The sequence below is a fragment of the Andrena cerasifolii genome, chromosome 5 (assembly GCF_050908995.1).
Source record: "Andrena cerasifolii isolate SP2316 chromosome 5, iyAndCera1_principal, whole genome shotgun sequence".
Classification (NCBI taxonomy): Eukaryota; Metazoa; Arthropoda; class Insecta; order Hymenoptera; family Andrenidae; genus Andrena; species Andrena cerasifolii.
This window is the reverse complement of record NC_135122.1, coordinates 15,408,520-15,430,952: the sequence shown is the minus strand read 5'-3', so window position 1 is coordinate 15,430,952 and position 22,433 is coordinate 15,408,520. Positions and strand designations below refer to the sequence as shown.

The following is a 22,433-nucleotide window of genomic DNA, read 5'->3' as shown; positions in this document are numbered from 1 at the left end:
ATTCCTGTGGACGCCACGTATATATATATACGGTGTTTCTATATTGCTGATAAAACTTTAGTGGTGTGGCCCCGCCGGTAATACCACGGAATGAGATTCAGGCAACTTTGGGCCTCGCAAAGCTTCCTTTCCAAGTTACGAGCTCAGTTAAAGTTGCATGCCACGCAGCCAGGATTCGAAGAGAGCTACCAGAGCAAGGAGGCCAACTTTGTATAAAGGCATGTCATTGATATTACTGAAGGTGTTGACAGTTTTTGGGATATTCAGAATCGCGCAGTAATTTGTTATAAAGAGATTATAGGGAGATCCTGTAGATATTTCTGAGGAGTTTCTGAAGGAGTTTAAACCTGAAGGTTTCGGGGACACCCTGTATATAGACACAGAAGACGAGATTCCAGTCAGAGAAGTAACAAGAAGGAACATATTTCGTTGCTGTTCCGATTCGGTGGGAGAAGCAGCAAGAGGATTTTTAACGGTATTATTGAAAAGAAATTGCTTCCGCGATGTTATCTTCCTTTCTGGCCGGTCTCGAGGCCTTTTTCACCAGCCAATCAGGAGCAGGAACAGCGTTTCCCGCTCTTCGCCATCTTATCAACGAACTGTTGAAAATGTGAAGAATCATGGATTCGTAGAAAATAGATATAATCGTTGTTGCGAAGGAAACACGCTTTCAATGTTTCGTAAAGTTTCCACTCTGTTCGTGGATTTCGTTACTTATGTTTCAATTGTTTTTCCGTGCGTATGAAGGTGGAATCAGGCGGCTCGTGGCTCCGCGAACTGACTCGGCTCATCTAGCTCGTCAAGTCGACTTGGCGAGCCTGGGCGAGCCGAGCCATGACCGATCAGACGGCGCGTGGATCGCTGATCCACGAGCCGTCTGAATTCACCTTAATATTCCTTGGGGGGGGGGGGGGGGGGGGAAATCAAAGTACAGTGGCGTAGAGGACTTTCCAGATTACTGCGATATTCTGTGACTTCGCAATGTTTACTTATTACGTATCTAAACACAGTATAAACATAAGTACATGTAACAGAGAATAGCTTGAAGTAGATTTTCTTGAAATGTTATTAGTGTTTATGCCCATTTAGATAAGCATATGTAGATCGAAATACTGAGAACTGATAGTTAAACTAGCTTATTAACCGTTGACATTTCCGCCTAGACCATCGGCGAGTAAATCAACCGTAAGAATCGAGGCATTGTAAAAGTTTTATTACGAGCAGGATGTGTTTCCTTGTCGGGGGAGAAACCGTGACGTACGCTGCACGCGCTACGTCTGTCGCCGTATTCAATGCGAATTTCAATGAACAATGATTCTTCCGACGACACTGATTGGCCGCCGGGCTGCTCCGTTTGCCTAGTCATAACTTTGTAGAAAAGAACAGGAAAAGTGTAGCGTAGCCAGCGCCGATCTTCATTAAATATTACAGAGCGGCCAGGATCCGATTAGTCTTGGTAACGCTGCGCTGTCGTTCGCAACGAGCGACTGGAAGGACGGACCTCTCTATTATCCTTGCTATTTAAATAACTCCGTCGTAAAAACGATTTTCTCTAGTACTATGGTGAGTGGAAGCTGTGATATTGCAATGAAGTTCGAAACCAGCTGAAACGACCTCGAGCACGGGAGTATTTAAAATCGAAAGTTGGAATTGCACAGCTGACGGTGTCTCATCGCTCTCCTTAATTTAGTCGAGGTAGCAAGTAATTTAGCAATTTGCCGTGTGTGGACACTAAAATTTCGTTGAGTAGTTTAATAAAACAATGGTAAATTATTAAATTACTCGCTACTCGATTAAATTACTGGAAGCCTCGTATTAAATAGAATTGCTAGAGCAGCTTCGCGTGCACGGCGCCCGTGTTTTATTTTTATGGCCTTTTAAATGCTCCCTCGAGTGTCCCGTGTTTAATTAAGATTAAGTGGTCGCGCGGCATCGATGTATGTCGCTAACGATCGCGAGGCAGGAAATGAATTAGCAAGTGTAGCGCGAATCGATTATTCATCGAGGCGCAGCCTGCGCGAAGTGAATTATCTTTGCGTAATTATAATTGAACGCAGGAAAATATTGAAGACTCGCTATACATTAAGCTATACAGCCTTGGCGAGCGTTCCGACGTTGTATACCTTCATAGAAAATTCTAGGATGATATGTTTCGTGTCGAAAGTGACCCCTGTTAAATAAATAATTTTAGTATGCATATAATCTATATGTGTAGTATGTGGGAAAGCATTATATAAGTGGCAATTATGTATATTGATACACGTGTTCCGTGCGTTTTAACGTCATTCAGCCAAACAGTTCTATTAAGACCTTGCTTAATTGGCAAAGGCGCGGGTGACTAGCGAGCTTCTGATTAATTGAAAGTAAATTACGAGGCAGCTAGTTATGTAAACAAATTCTATTTCCAGCGACCCGTCCGCAGCTGTACAGAATCGAATTTCCCTGGATTAATGATGGACATCTGTCCAATTTTTAAATATTCAAAGCCCAAAATGTTCGATCGTGGTATTAATTCTCGAAGGATACGAGTAATCACGTGTATATTATGCATCGTATACCCCGCGCGGCAAACTTGAATTCGCACCTGACAGTCTTACGAAGGTTAAATGGCAGAGAAAAGTTAATAGGCCGTGAACGAGCGGTGAACGGGAACATAGCGCCGCATGGGGACATCCTGTTCGGCCCCTCGAAACGGCGCGACGTTTTTACGTCTGTTAATAAGTGAATTCGGCGAACGTGCTCAGTCGTGGCTCAGGTGCCAATGCGATAGGTCGAGTCTGCGTGGATTCGTCGCTCTCCGCTCTCCGATTGAATTCAGCACATTTGGCTGGCAGCCACCGCGAAACTCGCTGCCCACGTCACCTTGCCACTCAAACAAATCTATTTTCCATATTTCAGTTCGCCCATCGGTGCATCCACTACGCCCACGCTTATCAGTTATCCACCGCGGTGAAAGGTAAGATATTTCCGGCCCTTAAATGTTGTGTCATCATGAATCGCTGATTTACTTTCTCTTTCACTCACCGAGCGCCTAAGTTTCTCCGCGGTTGACCTCGATTTCGCAATTCTAGTACATTCAAACCAAAGCAGATCTTTTCACTCTCTGCTTTTGCATAATCTTCTTTTGCTTAATCTTTCGATATTCTGGGTAAATGGGAAACTGACTCCAAGTAAAGTCGCTATCTGTCTATGGTACCACATGAATTCTCTGTGTTCCAGGCAATCCGAGAAGCATGCCCTGCCCGTTCCTAAGTCGCCTCTCTGCGAATTACATTCGCAATTATGGAGCTTCCGTGGTGATGAATTATCGCCAGCTGTGCCCCTTCATGTCTCAGTTCTTCAGTACTCAGGCGGAGTCCGCCGAGACTCAGCAGATTCAAGAAGGCATAGAGAGTCAGTGTCCGTTTCTGGCTAAAGAGCACGCCGCTGTGAAAATGGCCAGCCCGGCGGTGGAAGAAGACGTTATGGCCGTCGCTCCAGCCGAGTTGAAGCAAGAGCAGAGCTTCGAGTATGATAATTTCTTTCGCGAGCAGATCATGAAGAAGAAGAAAGACCACTCCTACAGGGTCTTCAAGAAAGTGAATCGGCTGGCCGAGAACTTCCCGACTGCTATGGAATATTCTTGGGGGCCGAAGCCCATCACCGTTTGGTGCTCCAATGATTATTTAGGGATGTCGCGTCATCCAGCAGTGACACGTTCCGTTCGAGAAGCGCTGGATAAATTTGGTGCGGGGGCTGGGGGGACCAGAAACATATCTGGCAATTCGATGGGCCACGAAATGTTAGAGAGAAGACTCGCGTCTTTGCATCAAAAAGAGGCTGGCTTATTGTTCACCTCTTGCTTTATCGCCAACGATTCCACTCTGTACACTTTGGCAAAACTCTTGCCGGGTTGCCATATATTCTCCGACGCTGGCAATCATGCTTCTATGATACAGGGGATAAGGAACAGCGGAGTGCCTAAGCATATCTTCAGGCACAATGACGTGGGACATCTGGAGGAGCTGCTCTCGAAAGTAGATAAGAGTGTACCAAAGATTGTAGCATTTGAAACTGTACATTCCATGACGGGTGATATATGCCCTTTGAAAGAATTATGCGACGTCGCCCATAAATACGGCGCGTTAACCTTCGTCGACGAAGTCCACGCTGTTGGCTTGTATGGACAATCGGGTGCTGGTATCGGAGAGAGGGACTGGGTGCTCGATAAAATGGATATCATTTCTGGCACCCTAGGCAAGGCCTTTGGAAATGTCGGTGGCTACATCGTCGGTACCGCGAAATTAATAGACATGATACGAAGCTACGCCGCGGGCTTCATTTTTACAACCTCGCTACCACCGACGGTGTTATACGGGGCTTTGACAGCCGTGGAAATATTAGCTTCGGACGAAGGGAGGTCCTTAAGGGCCAACCATCAGAAAAACGTAACTTATATGAAGTCTATTCTGACTGCCGCGGGTCTTCCGCTAGAGCCTTCGCCTTCGCACATTATCCCAATAAAAGTACACCATTTAAAATTACATCTTACGTACTTTTTTTTCGATATTTCATCGTATTTCATTCTGATGACTTTTCAGATCGGAGATCCATTGCTCTGCAGTCAGCTGGCTGACTGCTTGATAAAGGAAAAGGGCCACTACGTTCAAGCGATAAACTATCCGACCGTTCCGAAGGGGGAGGAAAAATTGAGACTGGCCCCGACGCCAAGGCATACAGAGTCAATGATGGATCAATTCGTAAAAGACACTTTGGACGTATTCCACCGTCTGCATATACCGCAGGCTGATAGAAAGTCGCGCGAGGTGCCGCGCGAGATTTTGGTTCACTGACGAATGTGTTTAATTTAATAGATAGAAGGCGTAAAGATTCTGTATATTATGCAAATATAACTTACCCGTTTACAAAAAATTATGTGGATACTTACGCTGTTGAACGAACGTCTAACCGGTGCTATGTTGATTAAGATAATTCGATCTTTATACAGAGCTTTAAATGAAGCGTTATCAAATGATCTATCAACATGTATTTCCCTACCGAGTTCATTAATACATCGAGATTCCATATTCGAAATAAAATCAAGAATTCAAACAGTATTACGCCAGTATATATTTCATCGAATGACTTGCAGTTTTGTGTCAGTCGTAATCATGACATTCAAGTTGAACGTACCCGCGTGAGCCGTGCGCATGCGCGACGCATGGGCTCCAGACCCTCCAGACTTCAATTCCACCGTTCCACGCAGTCCACTTTGGTCTGTCTCTGTCGTCATCGTCACTCGTCATTCTACCATGACGGGCTAGCCGGGCTAGCGTCTTCGCGGTTAGCGTCGCGCGGTATCCCTAACAACGCGGAGGAGAGTGGGAGAATCCCAAGCTCCCGTGGCAGCAGGGAAGGGCGGAAATCCCGTACGCTGGTAGCGGTGGGGGAACGCCACGCATGCGCGCGATGACGCCACGCGTCAACCAATCAACGCCAATGTGGGAAACCAACGGCGCCACCGTCGAGCCAAACCAAGCTAGCCAAGCGGGGAAGCTGTTGTCGACGCTGGTTGGTTACGGCCTTATTTCCCTTAGTTAACTTGGTTGGCGGTGATGACGCCATGATGGGAAACGAAACGGCGCCACCGAAATAGTTTGATCATTCCTGTATTTTCCGCCGTTCACTGCTTGGAGAGCCCTGATATAGATCTTATTGGATCTTACGATGTTTGATGTTTTTTAACCTCAGCATTTGCATAGATGCATAAGATGATTTACATTATAATTTAGCGAATCTATACGATAATTTACATTGTACCTCGAAAACATAAGTTCCACATAAATCAATTCTTTAGATTCAATGATAGTAAATACTTACATACTAAGGTTTTAAAACTTAAACATGTCGATTTCGGTACTACATCAGTTAACGCGATATCGTTTTAAATTAAGTACTTGAGCATCGAATTATAATTTTGGCGCTATTGTTATCGTATAATACGATTAATGGTTGAGTTTATACGAATAAGCACCAGGCAATGACAATGAATCAGCAATGGAAAAAGTATCTTTTCTGGTTCGCCCACGAGCACGTAGATTTTCGAGCATTCGTGAGTGATATTGTTCATTCCACTTTTATCTTTCGAAACGTTTGTTCCTGTATTGTTTGTTTTACATTGTAGGAAATGGAATCCATTCTTAATATGTTTAATATAAATACCTGTGCTCATCCCGATTGGAAAGAACATGTAAGAACGTAAAATAATTGTAATCTCAGTTAAAGACGAATGCGTCGTGGCTGGTGTTATACCCAATTTTCATTACAGCCTTATTGGATCGTTAATTTACCTTCGGAGACCATTGCACGTAAAATTGCGAGCAGAGCTGTCTGTATGAAGTTTTGCATGGAGCTGTGGGCCAATAGCACGGAACACGAAGACTTAGACGACAAGCTGAGAAACTATCCAATTGCAGAAATTAAGAAGTATGCAGGACCGCAGAAATCATTTAAAGTGATAGTCGAAACATTTTGTAAACACTTTTCTCAACGTGAAAAGGTAAACAAAATTGAAGTGAGTACACGAACATATTGAAGCTCTTACTTATCATATCCTATGGATCGGTTATTAGTACTATTACGTTATATAAAAGGCTTTCAGTTATTTACCGTTGGAAGGACCAGTGAAATTAAGTAATCCAGACACAACTTTATGTTACGTAGAATTTTATGGATTGAATCCCAATAACATTCCTGAAGAACCTTATGAACTATTCTTTGGCCGATGGGTAAGTAGCATTTTTACTGCATTGTTTTATTATTTTGTCATATACATGGTACATCTAATATAGGGTTGACTAACTGGTGGCTCGCGAGCCACCGGGGGTACCTCCGCCTTGCTTCCACGCTGAACGGCCCCCTCCATACCTCCCAGACTCTGACAATCGCAGTCAAAAAGAGAAGGAAAGAAGGAGGAATCAACTGCGATTCTCAGAATCTGGTCAGTATGGAGGGGGACCGTTCAGCGTGGCACCAGTTAGTCAACCCTGATCTAATATATCCATGTATTTTCAGCTTACGAACGGGCAAAGAGATCTAATTCAAAAGTTATCGTTGAAAACTAGGAAATTTATAGGTAATACGTCTATGGATCCTCAGCTGTCGTTAATAATGGCAAATCAGGCTCAAGTTCAAAAAGGAGATATCGTTCTTGATCCTTTTGTCGGTAGCGGCTCTTTATTAGTTGCTGCTTCTTATTTCGGAGGGTACACACTGGGCACGGACATAGATTTCTTAATGCTTCATGGACGTACACGACCTAGTCGAATTACACAGAAGGTAAAGAGTTTATACTTTTTAAATGTTGTTACGCAACTTTTATCACAGCAATTGTCAGATCAGGGAAAAGGATGAAGGTGTAGCTGCGAATATGAGTCAATATGGAAAACGTTCGTATTATATCGATGTTGTTGTATCGGACTTTTCTTATCCTTTATGGCGTTCAGACATGCGTATAGATGCTATAATCACTGACCGTAAGTCTTACTGGCTTTTTGCCACTGTTGCATTTCTTGTAGAGTTCATTGCAACTCGTGTCGTTACTTATTTAATTGCTTTCTATAGCTCCCTATGGTATAAGAGAGGCGACAGAAAGGATAGGCACAACGAAGCGAAACCCAGTGATAGAAGAGCATCAAGCATCGTCTCATATTCCTTCTAAAATTGGTTACGATTTACCTGAGATTTACAAAGATCTATTAAGTTTTGCTGCCAAACATCTTAAAATAAACGGCAAATTAGTGTGTTGGTTTCCTTTATTTAGGTGAGGGATATTAATAACACTTATCGATTCTCCAAAATGCCATTAAATAATATATTTCTAATCATTGTATTTTAGAGATCAGTATTCAGAAAATCAGTTACCGACTCATCCGTGTTTAGAATTAATAGCGAATTCGGAGCAAGTACTTAGTAATTACACTAGTCGAAGATTGTTGACTTATAAAAAAATAAAGAATCCGGAGGTATTCATGACCGCTGTTGTATAAATCTTAATCATGCATAAAACCAGATTTACTGAATTCTTCTATTTCCTTCTTTCAGGAATCGGATGAGACGATTTCTACAAATTTAACTGATTTTCGAGAACAATATTTCGCACTTCGAAATGAGAGCCGGAAAGAAAAGCGAATGAAAAAAGCTGTAGAGAAAGCAAAGAACAGAGAGCTGTGGGAACAGTATAATAAAGAAAATGCAAACAGATGACTCTGTAATTATTTTACGTATAATAAATGTTTATTGTTTCTTCCGATTTTCATATTTAAGAGTATAATTTTCGATAAATTGTTACGTTTTATTATCCTACATATAATTCAGAGAATTACACAAAAGTGCGCAGGAATGTGTAACGGATTTGATAATGCAAAGATTTTTAAACAAAAACTAATTGGATTACCGATATTCTCAAGCAATCGTTAATTGTTCGCTACAAAGTTATAAACTTTTACATATTTATTTTTCAACAATCTCATTCTAATGTTTCCTGATTGAGCTTTAAAAGTCACACGACTAATGAATTATGCTTCGGTTTATTCTGCTTAGCAGAATAATTTACTTTATCCGCTAAAAGATTATTACGTATACACTTCGGATTTAAACATTTGCATTTCTGTGTAAATTGGTGAGGAATGAATAGTACATTTACATATGTTACAATATTTAAACATATACATACATATAAATTTGCATATCTAAACTTCAAGTTGCAGTTGCCCTAATAGCCCTTCCACTGTTTTAACATGTTCATCTGACACTTTTGATTTATATTGCTTTTCAATTTGATTAGCCGCCCATTCGCCCAATTTTATTGCGTCCTTTTTCTTAGAAGAAGGGCATTTAGGAGATGTAGCGATATTGTTCGTTGCCTGGAAATGCATTATGCATTCGGAAAGAATGTATCAATATTTTGTTAATAGAGTTACACACTATTTCATAAACCATATAATTCTTACCAATAATAAACCGTACAGAGCTCTGATATTATTTGGATTCAACTTTGCAGCTTGACAAAAATATGCCTTCGCTAATTCCATATTGTCAAATCCACCCTAAAAATAAGCAAATGTTTAAACGTTCAACAGAAGTTAGGGAAATTCACCAAAATATATGCTACCTGCGAATATTTTATTTCTGCATATCTTTGATAAATTAGATGACTATGTGGATTGTGCAATATGAGTTCTTCCATACAGAATGCAGCTTTAGAATATTCTTGCTCTTGCAAATACAGATCGCACAGCTCGTGCCATGCTTCTTGATCGCTCATAAATCTGTAAGAAACACAATGTCCATAGTTAACGCGATATATTACAATTCTAAATTGGTGATTAGAGTTCAAGCGCTGACTTTCTCAAATATTCTGCAAGCTCTTTAATAGCTTCCGGTACACGGCCCCTTGCTTTTAAAATAGCTATACGTCGTTTTCTTGGCGCTGCGTTAGTTTCATCTCTTCTTATAATGGAATCCAACACTTCTAGTGCTTCGTCATACCTGTAAATATATTTTATTTGCATTATGAAACAAAGTTCTGTATAAAATATAGTAGGTCATAATTTGCTAAATAATGTTTCCCATAAACAAATATTACATTTCCAAAGCTTCCAGATGCATGGCATGATATTTGTGGACTCTGAGGCTGCTGGGAAATTCTCTCTTCAAGATCTTAATGCAATATTCCGCTAATGAAAGACGATAACAATCCAATGCCGCTACGCAAACTTGTTCCAAAACCAGATATTCTACGCGAAAAGTTACATAAAGTAATGATTACGCAGACAATTAGCAGCATTACGTTGATGAGAATAATTCATCGTACTTTCATTGCCAAGTTGATCAATTTTCGGCATTAATTTTAATTCCCATAGATCTACTACGTCTTTACTTCTTCGTTCACCATCGTCCCTCCATATTCTCAACATGTCTCGTACTTCTGTATATGAAAATTTCAGAAGAATACAGAGGCACAGAATTTGAAGTGAGAAATTCTGTGATTTTTCAATATTTTTCTTTAAACTTACCTTTCCATGACAATTTATCATATTGGCTCGCCATTGTTAAAGCTTTAAAAAAGAAAGGTAATTAATCATACGATACACATATGCGACAAGTTTTTGTATAAATTGCATTAAGTGGCGTAAACTTAAGTAGCATTAAATTCAATACAATAAGAAACTTGGCAAATGTGTTACAACTTGTTCTTGAATGGTTATAACCTAAGTGAATCAGAGACAACTGTCCACAAATATGTAAATAGGGCAAATATACATATAGATTAATTAAAAACCGTCGAAATAAATGTGTCGTATATCAAAATGGTAATTCAACAGCGATTGCTTTTAGGTAATCAGTATCGTTTTATATTTATTGTTGTATATTTGTACACGCGATAAGAACTCCAGATATGAAATACTTAACACATATATTAGACTCACGAAGAAATAGTAACAAAAAGGTAGACAATTCTATAATAAAGTATTGCCTGAAATTAATATAAATATGTACTTGTAATCGCGAGTGAGGTGGTCGATCATGTAGGTTACATAGAGTAGAAGAAAACTATGTCAGGGATCGAACACTAATGTGACTTTACGCGGATAGTTATTCATTAAAGATTCCGGAGTACATGTATATGGTCGTTTAATATTGTCAAATAAATGGAAAATGACAAAAACGTTTAATACATTTTATCGCTTTTTATGAAAACAGCTATATGCATCGTTATTCTCGATATCAGTTATTTTGCAATATTTAAAGAAAACATTCGCACGGTCTTCGTCGTGTTTGAAAGATTTAAAATATTTCTTTTAAAATATTTAAATCTTTGGGTTTGCATTTCATGGATAATATTTCATGAAAACGCACTGATTTTGCTATTCATTAGAAAGATTGACATCATTCGCATAATCATTAAACGTTATTATTGTTCACGTCTCCCCGCGGGGATAACAAAATAATGAATCCGAGTATTTATTTATGCGTTTGAGAGATACCTACTATGTCAAAACGGCATTCTCAAAGCTATCAAAATTGTATCTTATTTATTTCCCACGGATTCCGGGTGATAAGAATACATTAATTGTTCCACAGTGTTGCAGCATCTATGAGTCCGTGGAATTGTCTCTTACAGCTGATTTATCAACATACGTCTTTCGAGCATGCCGCATTCTGACACGTTATGATTCGGTTGGGAACGTTTCATCAGCGGAAAGTTTTCCACTGGTTATTGTCCCTTAAAGAAACATAGGCACGAGAAGAATAATTTATATTGCAAGTAGAAGGTTCTTTTCGCCAGTGCACCAGCTACGATCATTATCAGATTAACTCTGACAGACGTGTATCGTGAAACGCAGAACGTGTCAAATAGACGCTTGGACGCCATGATGGTAGGTGGAACCTGTTATCACTTGTTCGCCGATCGGCCTTCGCAACGAATTTAATTGCTCGCAGCTCAAGCTCTACGCTATTTGTAAATACTCTTTTCACGCTTTTAATTGAGGAAAATGTTTCAGGACGGCATATGCGATACTGCCGATATTTTAAGTAACACTCCGCCTAAAAAGGTACTTGCATTAGTTTTCTTTTCGTTATCCTTACTATCACTGCTTATGAATAGTAATTAATGAAAATACAGTTTTCACGTTTCTCAGCTTTGCTCACACTTCGCGATCTTCTTCATCCCGAAAATTTCTGTTCCAGACAATTCATGCTGACAATGTGGACCTCGCCGACAAGTCGTTGCAAGTAGATATCTCAGATGCCCTTAGCGAAAAGGATAAAGTAAAGTTCACTGTACATACAAAAACTACATTGCCTGAATTTCAAAAGTCGGATAATTTAGTTGTAAGGCAGCACGAAGAATTTGTATGGTTGCACGATCGATTCGAAGAGAACGAAGAATATGCCGGCTATATCGTACGTTTGGTTGCTCCTTCGCATTGATTTCGCGTATCCTGTGTGTAACTTTGAATGACGTGCGGAAATATCGTGTTCTTTTAGATTCCACCTTGCCCGCCACGACCAGACTTTGATGCGTCCCGCGAGAAGTTACAGAAACTCGGGGAGGGTGAGGGTAATATGACCCGCGAGGAATTCAACAAAATGAAACAGGAATTGGAAGCGTAAGTTAGATACTATAATCGAGCATTATCGTTCGGTTCGAAACTACAGATTTGTATAATGCTACTGTATTTTCATTACAGAGAATATTTGGCTACATTTAAGAAAACTGTTGCTATGCATGAAATGTTTTTAACTAGATTAGCAAATCATCCAGTCTTTCGAAATGATCATAATTTAAGAGTATTTTTAGAGTATGATCAAGATCTTTGTGTAAGAGGTACAGACTTTGTTATTTAGATAAAAGTATCTATGTGCTTTTCAAAAGTTATATTCTTTATCTGATTTTAGGGAAAAATAAAATGGAAATGTTTGGCGGTTTGGTAAAATCTTTTTCTACCACCACAGACGAATACTATTTATCAGCGACTGTGAAAGACGTGAACGACTTTTTTGATCAGGAAATGTCATTTTTGCAAACGTATCATCATAATTTAAAAGAAGCCACGGCTCGCTCCGATCGCCAGACCACTAAACATAAAGATGTAGCCGATTCGTACATAAAGATTTCTACGAATCTTTTACAACTAGCCACAACTGATAATGGTAAATTAGAGAGATTTTTAGCAAAGATTGCAGAGACGTTTGAAAAGCTAAGGGTAAGATCTTTGAATTGAATTCACTTCGCTTCGTTTATTCGTATTATTCATATCTGTAATGTTATAATGTAATAGAAAGTTGAGGGACGAGTAGCATCTGATGAAGATTTAAAATTGTCAGACACTCTTCGTTACTACATGAGGGATACAGCCGCAGCTAAAAGACTCCTTTTCAGAAGATTGAAGGCTTTACACGCGTACGAGTCCGCGAATCGTGCTCTCGAGAAAGCTCGTGCCAAAAACAAAGATGTTCATGCTGTAAGTATATTGCCCTACATAGAATCACCTGCTCACCTAGTATAAGAGTATTATATTTCATAAATTGGTAACTGTATATTTGTAAAACACATGGCGTATTAAATTTCTTCCGAACTTTTCGTTATGTATCGGTACCTTACATACACTATGCAGTTTTCAATTGAAATATTTGTAGAACCTAACCAGAAATTTAATTTTTCTTGCTCATCAAGGCAGTGGAGGTTGCTGAGGTGTGTTTTTCTCTATTTGTATATTTGCCGCCTTGCTGTAGTGAATAATACTTTTGATAATGGCAGTTTTAATTTTAAATAAACGTTCGAACAGCAGTGTTAAGATACAAATTATGAATGGCATAATGATTGAGAATTTATTTTTATAAACGATACAGCAATGTTGGAAAAGACTTTGGGTATTTACATAACACATGTCAGTTACCGTATGTTGAGTAGACGGGAAATAGATAACATTAAGAGCTAATGGTTATGCATTGAATCATTGTTTTATTAAATATTATGCATGAGTGGAACTTGCATGTACTTTTATTTCTTCCCATTAGTGCTATTAGATTAAATAGCAATAAAATAATTATTTACATGCAAAGACAAACGAGGAAAATTCTTTGTGACAACGACAGAATAAAGCAGCAAAGTTCCTGCGTAAAGTACACGAATGTAACTTTGGAGATGCATATCTAAATAACATGTTTCCGAAAAGTAGCAGAAATATTGTGTTTCAAACAACGTTGCATGTTCTACTTATTTAATATTTCTGTACGATATGCTTACTGAAAGAGGGGCCTTCGATATTGTGCAGAATGTTAAATTGTTAAACATTCACGCTATTATACGTTTAAATGATATGTAAATATTTTTTTTTGTTAATCCAGGCGGAACAAGCTCAGACAGAGGCGTGCGAGAAATTTGAGCAAATGTCGGAGAAAGGAAAAGAAGGTACGCACTGCTCTTCACCTTCCTTCCCACAAATATGTATAAATTATCACGGATAATTGAATTGTATTCCGGTTTTAATTGCAGAATTAACGGACTTCAAGACGAGGAGAGTAACTGCTTTTAGAAAGAACTTAATTGAATTAACAGAGTTGGAAATAAAACACGCAAAAGTAAGAATGCACCGATTGTTTTTTTAGTGTATTTTACGTATACAGATGGTTCACAAAAACATTTCTGAATTTTATTTGCAGGCGCACGCGGAATTGCTCAAGAAATGTTTGTCAGTGTTACGCGAACAGTGATCCAATTTGAGAATTCTCTTGGGAAAGATTACCATGTAATCTGTATGAAGATAACAATTTATTTAAAAGTATAGTGATGTAACGGTACTGTAAAATATATATTTTTTGTTATCTAGATTTACATTACTACGAGAATGGAAATCGTATTATTAACTGCAAAAGGACTCCACGTAAAATTCATTGAATGATGCCTATTATATTCAAATTGTAAAAATCTATTTAAATGTTATAATTGTTTATGCTTGAAAAGCAGCTGTCTTTTTTATACGTTTTTTTAACGGAACATTTGATTGAATACGGCGTAGTAAAGATGCATTTTATCGAGTTCTTTTGTAGATTTAAATTAATAATCTGTTATAAGCTATAAGATTCTTTATATTATATATATATATATGTATATCGTGTCTACGTACAAGAAGTTTTTTAATCTGTGCTACATTTAGGAAATAAGAGATTCTCTACTTAGAAGTAAGATAACTTAAAAGTAAGCATATATTTTTGAAAGCAAAAAAATAGGAAACCAATTTCAGAAACGTGAAATTTTTATAAAATTAATTGTTAGTAATAAAAGTAACGGTAAAGGTAAAGGAAGGGATATCTAATGAATGTTGGAATGCTCATGTGTCTGGTATGTGTCGGTCAAAGAAGGCATTGAAATGCGACGTACTGGAATAACGTTGATGTGTTGTAGTTTTAAGTTTAATCATTAATGATCAGATGTATTGATCATCGTGGTAAAATACGAGAAGAATTATATTCTTGTTTGAGGAATCTTTTATTTCCAAAATTTATCACATTTTACGAAACTACCTGTATATAGCGACTCCGCGTATACTTGTACGTGTACGTACGAGTAAGTCACCTAAAAGGGAACATTCGAACAACTTTGTTGCTTATAAAGGTTAAAAGGAAACATTGCAGGTGGTGTAAGATTGATTCGGAGGGTGTAATGTATGATAATAGAAAAAGAATATTGTTCACAAATGATTTCCTTTTTTTTTTCTTCAAAATTTCTCAGGTTAATTAAAAAAAACGAACGGGAATTAGTATATACGAGCTTGTAAGATTTTTATAGATAAATTAGCATATTGTATACCGTTAAATCAATTTACAATATTTTCTTTGTTCAATAAATTATAGCTATACGAACATAATGACGAGTAAAGGGATCTTAAAGCAAATCGCACACAACCTAGTGGTACACTTTTACCAGATGATTCATTGAAACTCTGCCGAAGATAGAAATTAAAAGGAAACCGCAGCACTGGAAGCGAGTAAAGTAAATCTTCGTGTAGACAAAGGTTCGTGGTTTTATTGGTTTCAATTATTCTCTTCTCTATAGATACATGATTGCACACATTTATTGCGAACATCATAAAATTTTTGAATTCGTTATTTTAAGTTCTCGAGAGTGAATTTAAAATTCCACCGTAATGTACTATACATTATCTTACTTTAATATCAATAGATATTATGCTCTAGAAAAATTGTTGCAGATGAACGGATTACATTGTTAGTTGCTCTCAAATCCGTTTATCATGCATTGATTTGCATAACTTTCATATCACGTTGTCATATGTACGTAAAACTCATGTGTTTCATAAATTATTTTACTTTTCTACGTTATCTCCCCGTGTCCCTCTTTTCATGGAAACTTTGCGGACACGTCACGGCTCTGTGTAGCAAAGAGTGACCGAGTTAATCGTACTATGAATGGAAGGGGATGGCATTGTTCCACTATCGTATTTTGTTATTACATACACATCGAATGATGTTTGCTCCGAATAACCGTGCTTCATTTCTCTCCACGAAGAGATCGAGTTTTATTCTGGTCTTTTTGTTTACCCATTTTTAGATCCTTGTTAGTTCTCATAATGTTAAACTTTCACAAAGAAGTTCCATTGTAGGCAGGGTAAAAATAGGAAAACACTAATGGTGATTATCGAATAAGTGGAAGAAAAAGTTTAATCTGATCGATCTCCCTCTCTTGTCCGATCAAGTTTTTTTTTTTTTAAATTTTCAATAGAATTCCAAAAGATCAAGACAGATTTACATTCTATACTGTACAACATATGAAAATAAAAGGGATATGTACCTGTGCAGACGTTGATCGTCCCCCATCAATTTTCTAAATCTTCTGGCCCTTCTTGAAAAACGCATACGCATACACGTGCAGGCAGTTCTCGTTTGCCCTTTAGCGTGATATATTTTTCGATGCCTCGCTCTAAGTCTTCTCTCGACACATTTATTTTTTAATCGTCCCGATTGATAAGCACAACGAAGACTATTAATTAGTGACTCTTTATTTTGCTACAGCCACACTTCCATGGTCCATATGCCCCGTGATTCCATCTCAGAATCCCTTACATACGTATCCCTCGAATAAACAATCTCATTGCTCGTCAACGAAAATGCTTAAAGTGTAAAACTTATAGAAGATTCATGTTGCACTTAAATCCTACGCGGTAGTTCCGTGTCCCTTTTAGAATATCATAAATACTGGATCTCTCTTCTCTCGTCTAAATAAGCAACAGTTTGGTCTTCGAACCTTAACATTCGCACGAGCTGATATCGTTACTTAAATGTTGCATCCTCCCTTTATCTCCTTAAAGATAAGTGACTCGTAATTCGCAAGGATCCTCGAGGTACAGCTACAAGTAACAAGGAGAATCATTTCACTTTGTTCCAAGAAACGAATTTAGCTCGCACAGGTACGAGAGGTTCAACGTTGTTATCTGAAATAACTCGTTTATCGTTCGTTGTGGCACAACATTCCATTTTCTCTGTAAACTCGAACAATATCGCGACGAGCGAGTCCCTGAACTATCGCCGTCATTTCCAAACTGCCGACCCTTCGTTTCGTAGAATTTTATATACAAAAAACCTGCTCCATTGTTTTAAAAAAAAGAAGAAAAATACGCGAGCTAATAACGAATAGGAGAGTAGCTTGACTTTGAACGAAAGTCGACGCTTCGTACTATTAAAATCCCCTTTGAGCGATCCCTTCGTCTCTTCGCGATGCTAATGAAATTACCTCGGACGCTGAAGTTGAATACTCCATTTCCTCGCTAACAACAGGAAAATCTGCTTAGCGTAAATAAGAAATAACGGAGGAAGGGGTGGGGGGGGCTCATTTTTTTTTCGTTCTGGGAGATAATACAAGTGTTCTTAACTGGGGGATGCCCGTGTTCCCTTCGAGCTTTCGACGAAGGGTGTCCGAGGGTGGTGTAGGTGGCTTAGGTAATGTATAATTTAAACATAGAGTCTCTACTCGTTATATTTACCGATCCTTAGCCGGCGACATAAAATCGTAATCGAAACTGATAAGCCTCGAGTGTCTTTGTTCCTGGAGGGGTAGGGGGGTGAGGCGATCATCCTGTTAAAGGGAGCCAGGATCTCGAAGAAATTAAGGAACTCCCTGCAACAATGAGCCTCGGAATGCGTCGGCTATAAAGGCGTCCGCGACTTTATTGAAACTCGGTCGAGGGTTGGGAATTATCGACGGAACTCACCTTTTGGTGTTTCGCGCGATCACAAGGGCGGCGATGAATAGAGGCGGAGGATCGTCTCGGCGGCGGTCATCAAAGGGAAGTAAAGCCGTCGGAAAACTCCAGACGCCTTTCGTATTGATTTATGAATGAAACAGTCCCTTTCGTGCCAGGGCGGACAAGCTGTAAGTCTATCGATCGGCTTTACTTCGCTTCACACGGGCGAAACCGTGTGCGACGCTGCGTTTCCATCTCGTCGCGGGAATCTTTCTTCCTTTGGACCTCGGACGATTCGAAGCACGCGGCTGGTGCTCTTTGCGACGGCCAATTATATTAGAATTGAAATCTGTACCCGGTACGCGTCTTGCTGGAACTTGCATCTTTAACACACGCAGGGTGGCAAGGCGCTTGAAACCACCCCCTCGTTGTGCGGCGACATTGTTGTCTCCAGAGAAACATGGATCAAACAGTTGCGTAGTTTCAGATGGGGGTGACTTAAATTGAATCGCACGAAACTTGTTCGAGGATGATGGTAGGCTTTCCCTCATTCGGCTTATGTCTACCTTGGAATCGTGCAACCCTTGTTCGAATCATTTCATCCAGATGCAATAATGTTGACGCAGATCGAGACGGTGGGGCTTCAGGTGCCATCGCCAAGTAGAGACGAATTCGGACGACGAACCCCCGAGGGATGATAACAAACGTGTTTACCGGCGAAATGTTAATTATAGTCCGCCCTTTGCCAGCGAACGTTTCGATCGCGAACCATCTACGAACGAGCAGCTCGCCATTATAATTAGGACGACGTAGTTGGTCTTTATAATAATCAGACTTATATTACGCGCGAGCGTGCGGATTCGGATTACCAGAACCGAACGGGAGAATGTAAAAGTAAGCTGCCGAGCGCTCGACGAGCTCGTGATTCACCCCCTGCGCTTGCTCTCTCCTCTTCTTCTCCTCTACAGCGCGCGGGAGTTGCGACAGAGCGCGTGTAATCACAGACAGAAACAGAGGCGATATTTCAATTGTGGATTTTATTAAAATTCGGTTGTCAACGGATGCGAATAATGTTCGAAGTCAAGACACAAAGTTCGTAAAAAGGCGGGCGAACGTTACAGAGGCGTATCTAGGGTGGGGCAAGTGGGGCTCGCGCCCCGGGCGCCAATGCCGGGGCGGGGGTGCGCAAAAAGAGCCGAAAGGAATAGTGTTTCTCGAACAAATTTATTTGGATGGTTAATGTTAGTATAGTTTACGCTCGTTATTCGCGCGCTTCGCGTGCCTCCTTCGAGAAGCTTGGAAAAAAAACTGGCTGCACTTTTCGGCTTCGTTTGCCTCCAACTCTCGTCTCTTCCGCCCTTCAGCTCCACTTTCTTCGAAAAGATTATCTAAATTCTAAATAAAATGTCTCGTGTGATGAACACTTCAAACAAACAAGTAGAACAGAAAAGGTGGAATTGGAATGATATGCATGGGGGAGGGCGGGGGGGTTGGGGGGGGGGTGTGGAGGCGCAAATTCTACGCTTGCCCTAGGCACAGTTTACACCAAATACGCCACTGGAACGTTAAGCAACGTACGAAAGTTCCTCTCATTTTTTTCTTTTCCTTTCCTCTCCCGTGTACGTATGTACCTGCGGTACGCAACGAGTCAGGTGAACCGTCTATTAATTGAAAAGAACGGGACTGTCGACGCGAGACCAACGACGGTATATCTTACACAGTTAACGTGAACTTAATGTTACATCGTAGATGCACGCGCGACGGCGCGGATACACAGAGATTTTCTATGGTAGATACTATCGATGCCCGGGATTTTGAGGAGCGCGCGAGCGCGCCCGCGTAGATCGAATTCTTCTCCGTCGAGTAATAACGATTTATCGCCTATTATCCTACTGATCTTACGTCTCTATCAGCTTCTCGGTTATCCCTCAAGGGGATCCGGTCGTTGGCGCGTTTCTCTCTCTCTCTCTCTCTCTCTCTCTCTCTCTTCTCCATTTTATTTAATTGTCATATCTTCGAGAAAGATGAAATCATATCGTTTCGAGTGTCCATCCATCCGGTTCATCCCCGTCCGTCGATCATCCCTCACAGCGCGCACAATATCGTTTCTCTCGTCAACAGGGTTACCCTAGTTTCGTAAATCGAGATCGGAATTATTAAACAGCTACGATTGACTACCATCTCCTTTATTTTTGCTTTAGGTCTACTGTTAGGGAGTACTTCGTATATTGCGCGACAAAAATTCAGGGGCGGTTGCGTGTCCCGCGGACGAAAGTGAGAGGGTAGTTGCCGCGAGAGCGATTCTCGCGAATGATTTACGGTTTAACGGGCTCAGGGGCGTGAAACAAGGGAGCGAGCGAATCGATCGAAATAAGTCCTCGAGTGCCTTGGCTGTGTTTTATTACGCTTCTTATTCCCGCGCTCGTCGTACAACTGCTGTTTGATCCCGTTCGATCGGGAACGATTGGCGAGACGCAAGGGGAACTAACTCATCGCAGATGAATCCAGAGCTTCTAATTGATGCGCAGACTTATTCCGAAGAGTTGTAAAATCTCATTGTCGCGTCGACGAAATTCGCGAGACGTTTGTCCCGAAGGTCTTGGCTACGTGAACCGATACGGCAGTTTTACGCTTTCCCTTCGTTCTGTGGAACTTGAATAATAAATACATACAGTGTTCGTTATTTGATCCCTTTTTTTTTTTTTAACAACTTCTCGCCTGCGTTTAAGCTCTTCGTCCTCGCGTCGTCGTTTCCTCCTCGCGACGTATGCATCTGGAACGTTACGAATTCCATTCTACAGATATCTAGAGCGACAGGCACGATCGCGATATGTAATGCCATTTCTGCGTCGTTCCCTTTTTTGTTTTTTTTTTTTTTTCTACGCGTGCCTCTTTGAAAATAATTTCCATCCTGGTGCAGACGAAATGCTGAACGAGCACGCAACAATCCCTACAGGAATCCGAGTATTAAGTGTAAAACAACCCGAGGCGGTCCGCGCACATTCCTTTTTACCCTCGGCTTTAGTCTGAGCGGAGACTGTTTAAATTTCGATGGTTAAAGAAATCCGCAAGCCTCGTAGATTCGCGACTGAACTTTTAACGACAAGTTACGCGAGCGTGGCGACACTTTTGGCTAATTGTTAGGACCGATACGTATGGGTGCCCTATCGATCCCGCAGTCCGGGGTCTCCGTGGACGGGAGTACGGCGGGTAAACGTGATAGCCGATAAAATGGAATTGAAACGTCCCAAGTGGTGATTAATTACAGGCACAGTGCGAGAACCGAGGTAGAAGGGCCGAGGGTTATCAAAGGGTACGCGAGGTCTGGCAAATTCGAAGCGATACTTGGTAACACTATCAATTTCAAAGTTTGATTCGCAGCAGCACGCCTCTGTCCGCCGGCCGAACGAAATCGTCGCGAAACTTATGGAAAACTGCCGCGACTCGCGGGTCCTGATGACTATTAAAATCGCCGGGAGCTTGTAAGTTTAAACTGATAGAAACGAAATCGATATTGCACAGATGCCTCAGCTGAACATTGCTCCTGCTAAACTCTTACCGAGAAACGATTTGCCGCCGGTTTCTATTCCCGCGGACGATCCAGTTGGTCGTTTTTAAAACAGCAGGCTTCGCAGTGGAAAGGGATACGTATTCTGGTTTACTCTACCATATGAATTCTCAAGCAACGCGTTGAAAAAAACAGACAACGAATGAGAAGGACTCGCATTACCCGGTGTCTGCAACGAGATCTTCAAGCCCGGTGTTCTTTATTTATTGCTTGGAAAATTGCTAACTGAGATAATAGGGTGTCTATTTTATACGAATCTGATACACGTTGCACGTAACTTCTACGATAGCAACAGGATCTCCGTGGCGAGATCTTTATTGTTTAAACTCATTTTAATATGTAGGTACTCTGCTGAACGAATTGGATGTAACCGGAAATGAGAAGGGGGGAATGAGAGGGTAGGGATTGAGATAGGGGAGAAAGAGAGAGAGAGAGAGAGAGAGAGAGAGAGAGAAAGTGAGAGAGAGAGAAAGAGAGACAGATAGAGAGCGAGAGAAATAGCAATTATCCGCGAGTATTGCTAGAATTTGAATCACACGTAAGACGCATAATCTACCATGAAAATCTCGTATATTGAAATACATAATTCAGCCGGCGGCAACCTCGGCTATGAAACCAGAAGAAGAAAAAGAAAGGAAGGGAATATAACAGACAATGGCAGAAGTACGAGAGGATATGATAATAATGCGAATATTGCTAATAGAATTGAATAAATGTAACGATCGCGACGATAACGTGGAAGTGAATTGATACGCCAATGTAAAGGATAACGATGGGCGAACGTAAGGAAACGAGAGATCGCAAGACATGGGTGTTCAGCTTAAAGGGAAAGAAGGATAGTGAATAGAGGGATAAAATCGCAGAATAGTAGCCTATCTATCACAAACGGAAGTAACGGTATAATAATAATTATTGGACATATCGAAGAGAAACGCTTTATCGCGTTAAAACGGCGTCTATCGCGATGGTGACAATTAGTACTAGCAATTCACAGATATTATTCTTCGCGGCCGATGTCTTACGGCGTTGTATGGCCGCCATTTTGTCACCTGAAACATTCAACGTCCGAGATTAACAGTCACGTCGGGTAGAATATTTGTACGCTTTTAAAATAACAG

The 22,433-nt window shown here is 40.4% G+C and overlaps 5 protein-coding genes across 12 annotated transcripts in view; 3 read left to right on the top strand and 2 right to left on the bottom strand.

Moving 5' to 3' along the window:
• The first annotated feature begins 1,402 nt into the window (after positions 1–1,402).
• Alas (5-aminolevulinate synthase) lies at positions 1,403–5,022 on the top strand. Its single transcript, XM_076812334.1, has 4 exons — positions 1,403–1,563; positions 2,899–2,956; positions 3,220–4,505; positions 4,581–5,022. Exons 1-4 carry the CDS (start codon positions 1,561–1,563, stop codon positions 4,830–4,832), a joined length of 1,599 nt encoding a protein of 532 aa, XP_076668449.1. The 5' UTR covers positions 1,403–1,560; the 3' UTR covers positions 4,833–5,022.
• A 639-nt stretch (positions 5,023–5,661) lies between these two features.
• LOC143369003 (tRNA (guanine(10)-N(2))-methyltransferase TRMT11) lies at positions 5,662–8,290 on the top strand. Of its 2 annotated transcripts, XM_076812336.1 has the most exons (9): positions 5,663–6,091; positions 6,164–6,229; positions 6,308–6,553; positions 6,633–6,767; positions 7,054–7,317; positions 7,376–7,514; positions 7,603–7,801; positions 7,877–8,003; positions 8,083–8,290. In XM_076812336.1, the coding sequence occupies exons 1-9, from the start codon at positions 6,020–6,022 to the stop codon at positions 8,242–8,244; spliced, it is 1,410 nt and encodes a 469-aa protein (XP_076668451.1). In that variant the 5' UTR covers positions 5,663–6,019; the 3' UTR covers positions 8,245–8,290. The 2 variants fall into 2 exon arrangements, with proteins under 2 accessions (XP_076668453.1, XP_076668451.1); XM_076812338.1 differs by lacking the exon at positions 7,877–8,003 and having other exon boundaries at positions 5,662–6,091.
• LOC143369011 (ER membrane protein complex subunit 2) lies at positions 8,253–11,167 on the bottom strand. 3 transcript variants are annotated; one of them, XM_076812360.1, is made up of 8 exons: positions 11,032–11,167; positions 10,056–10,097; positions 9,854–9,967; positions 9,626–9,776; positions 9,385–9,528; positions 9,152–9,308; positions 8,991–9,086; positions 8,253–8,903 (listed from the first exon to the last, which is right to left on the bottom strand). In XM_076812360.1, the coding sequence occupies exons 2-8, from the start codon at positions 10,087–10,089 to the stop codon at positions 8,730–8,732; spliced, it is 870 nt and encodes a 289-aa protein (XP_076668475.1). In that variant the 5' UTR covers positions 10,090–10,097; positions 11,032–11,167; the 3' UTR covers positions 8,253–8,729. The 3 variants fall into 3 exon arrangements, with proteins under 3 accessions (XP_076668475.1, XP_076668474.1, XP_076668473.1); XM_076812359.1 differs by lacking the exon at positions 11,032–11,167 and adding an exon at positions 10,470–10,719; XM_076812358.1 differs by lacking the exon at positions 11,032–11,167 and adding an exon at positions 10,540–10,717.
• Snx6 (sorting nexin 6) lies at positions 11,162–15,416 on the top strand. 4 transcript variants are annotated; one of them, XM_076812340.1, is made up of 10 exons: positions 11,162–11,420; positions 11,547–11,597; positions 11,734–11,949; positions 12,034–12,155; positions 12,237–12,373; positions 12,445–12,752; positions 12,828–13,010; positions 13,897–13,960; positions 14,045–14,130; positions 14,212–15,416. In XM_076812340.1, the coding sequence occupies exons 1-10, from the start codon at positions 11,415–11,417 to the stop codon at positions 14,260–14,262; spliced, it is 1,224 nt and encodes a 407-aa protein (XP_076668455.1). In that variant the 5' UTR covers positions 11,162–11,414; the 3' UTR covers positions 14,263–15,416. The 4 variants fall into 4 exon arrangements, with proteins under 4 accessions (XP_076668455.1, XP_076668456.1, XP_076668454.1 ...); XM_076812341.1 differs by lacking the exon at positions 11,547–11,597 and having other exon boundaries at positions 11,281–11,420; XM_076812339.1 differs by lacking the exon at positions 11,162–11,420 and having other exon boundaries at positions 11,427–11,597.
• Positions 15,417–18,762: 3,346 nt separating this feature from the next.
• Positions 18,763–22,433, bottom strand: part of Dpr12 (defective proboscis extension response 12) — a 69,988-nt gene continuing 66,317 nt past the window's right edge. For both annotated transcript variants that reach the window (XM_076812356.1, XM_076812357.1), the window contains exon 7: positions 18,763–22,364. In XM_076812356.1, the coding sequence (XP_076668471.1) occupies positions 22,252–22,364 (113 nt within the window). In that variant the 3' untranslated portion in view covers positions 18,763–22,251. The remainder of the gene's footprint in view (positions 22,365–22,433) is intronic.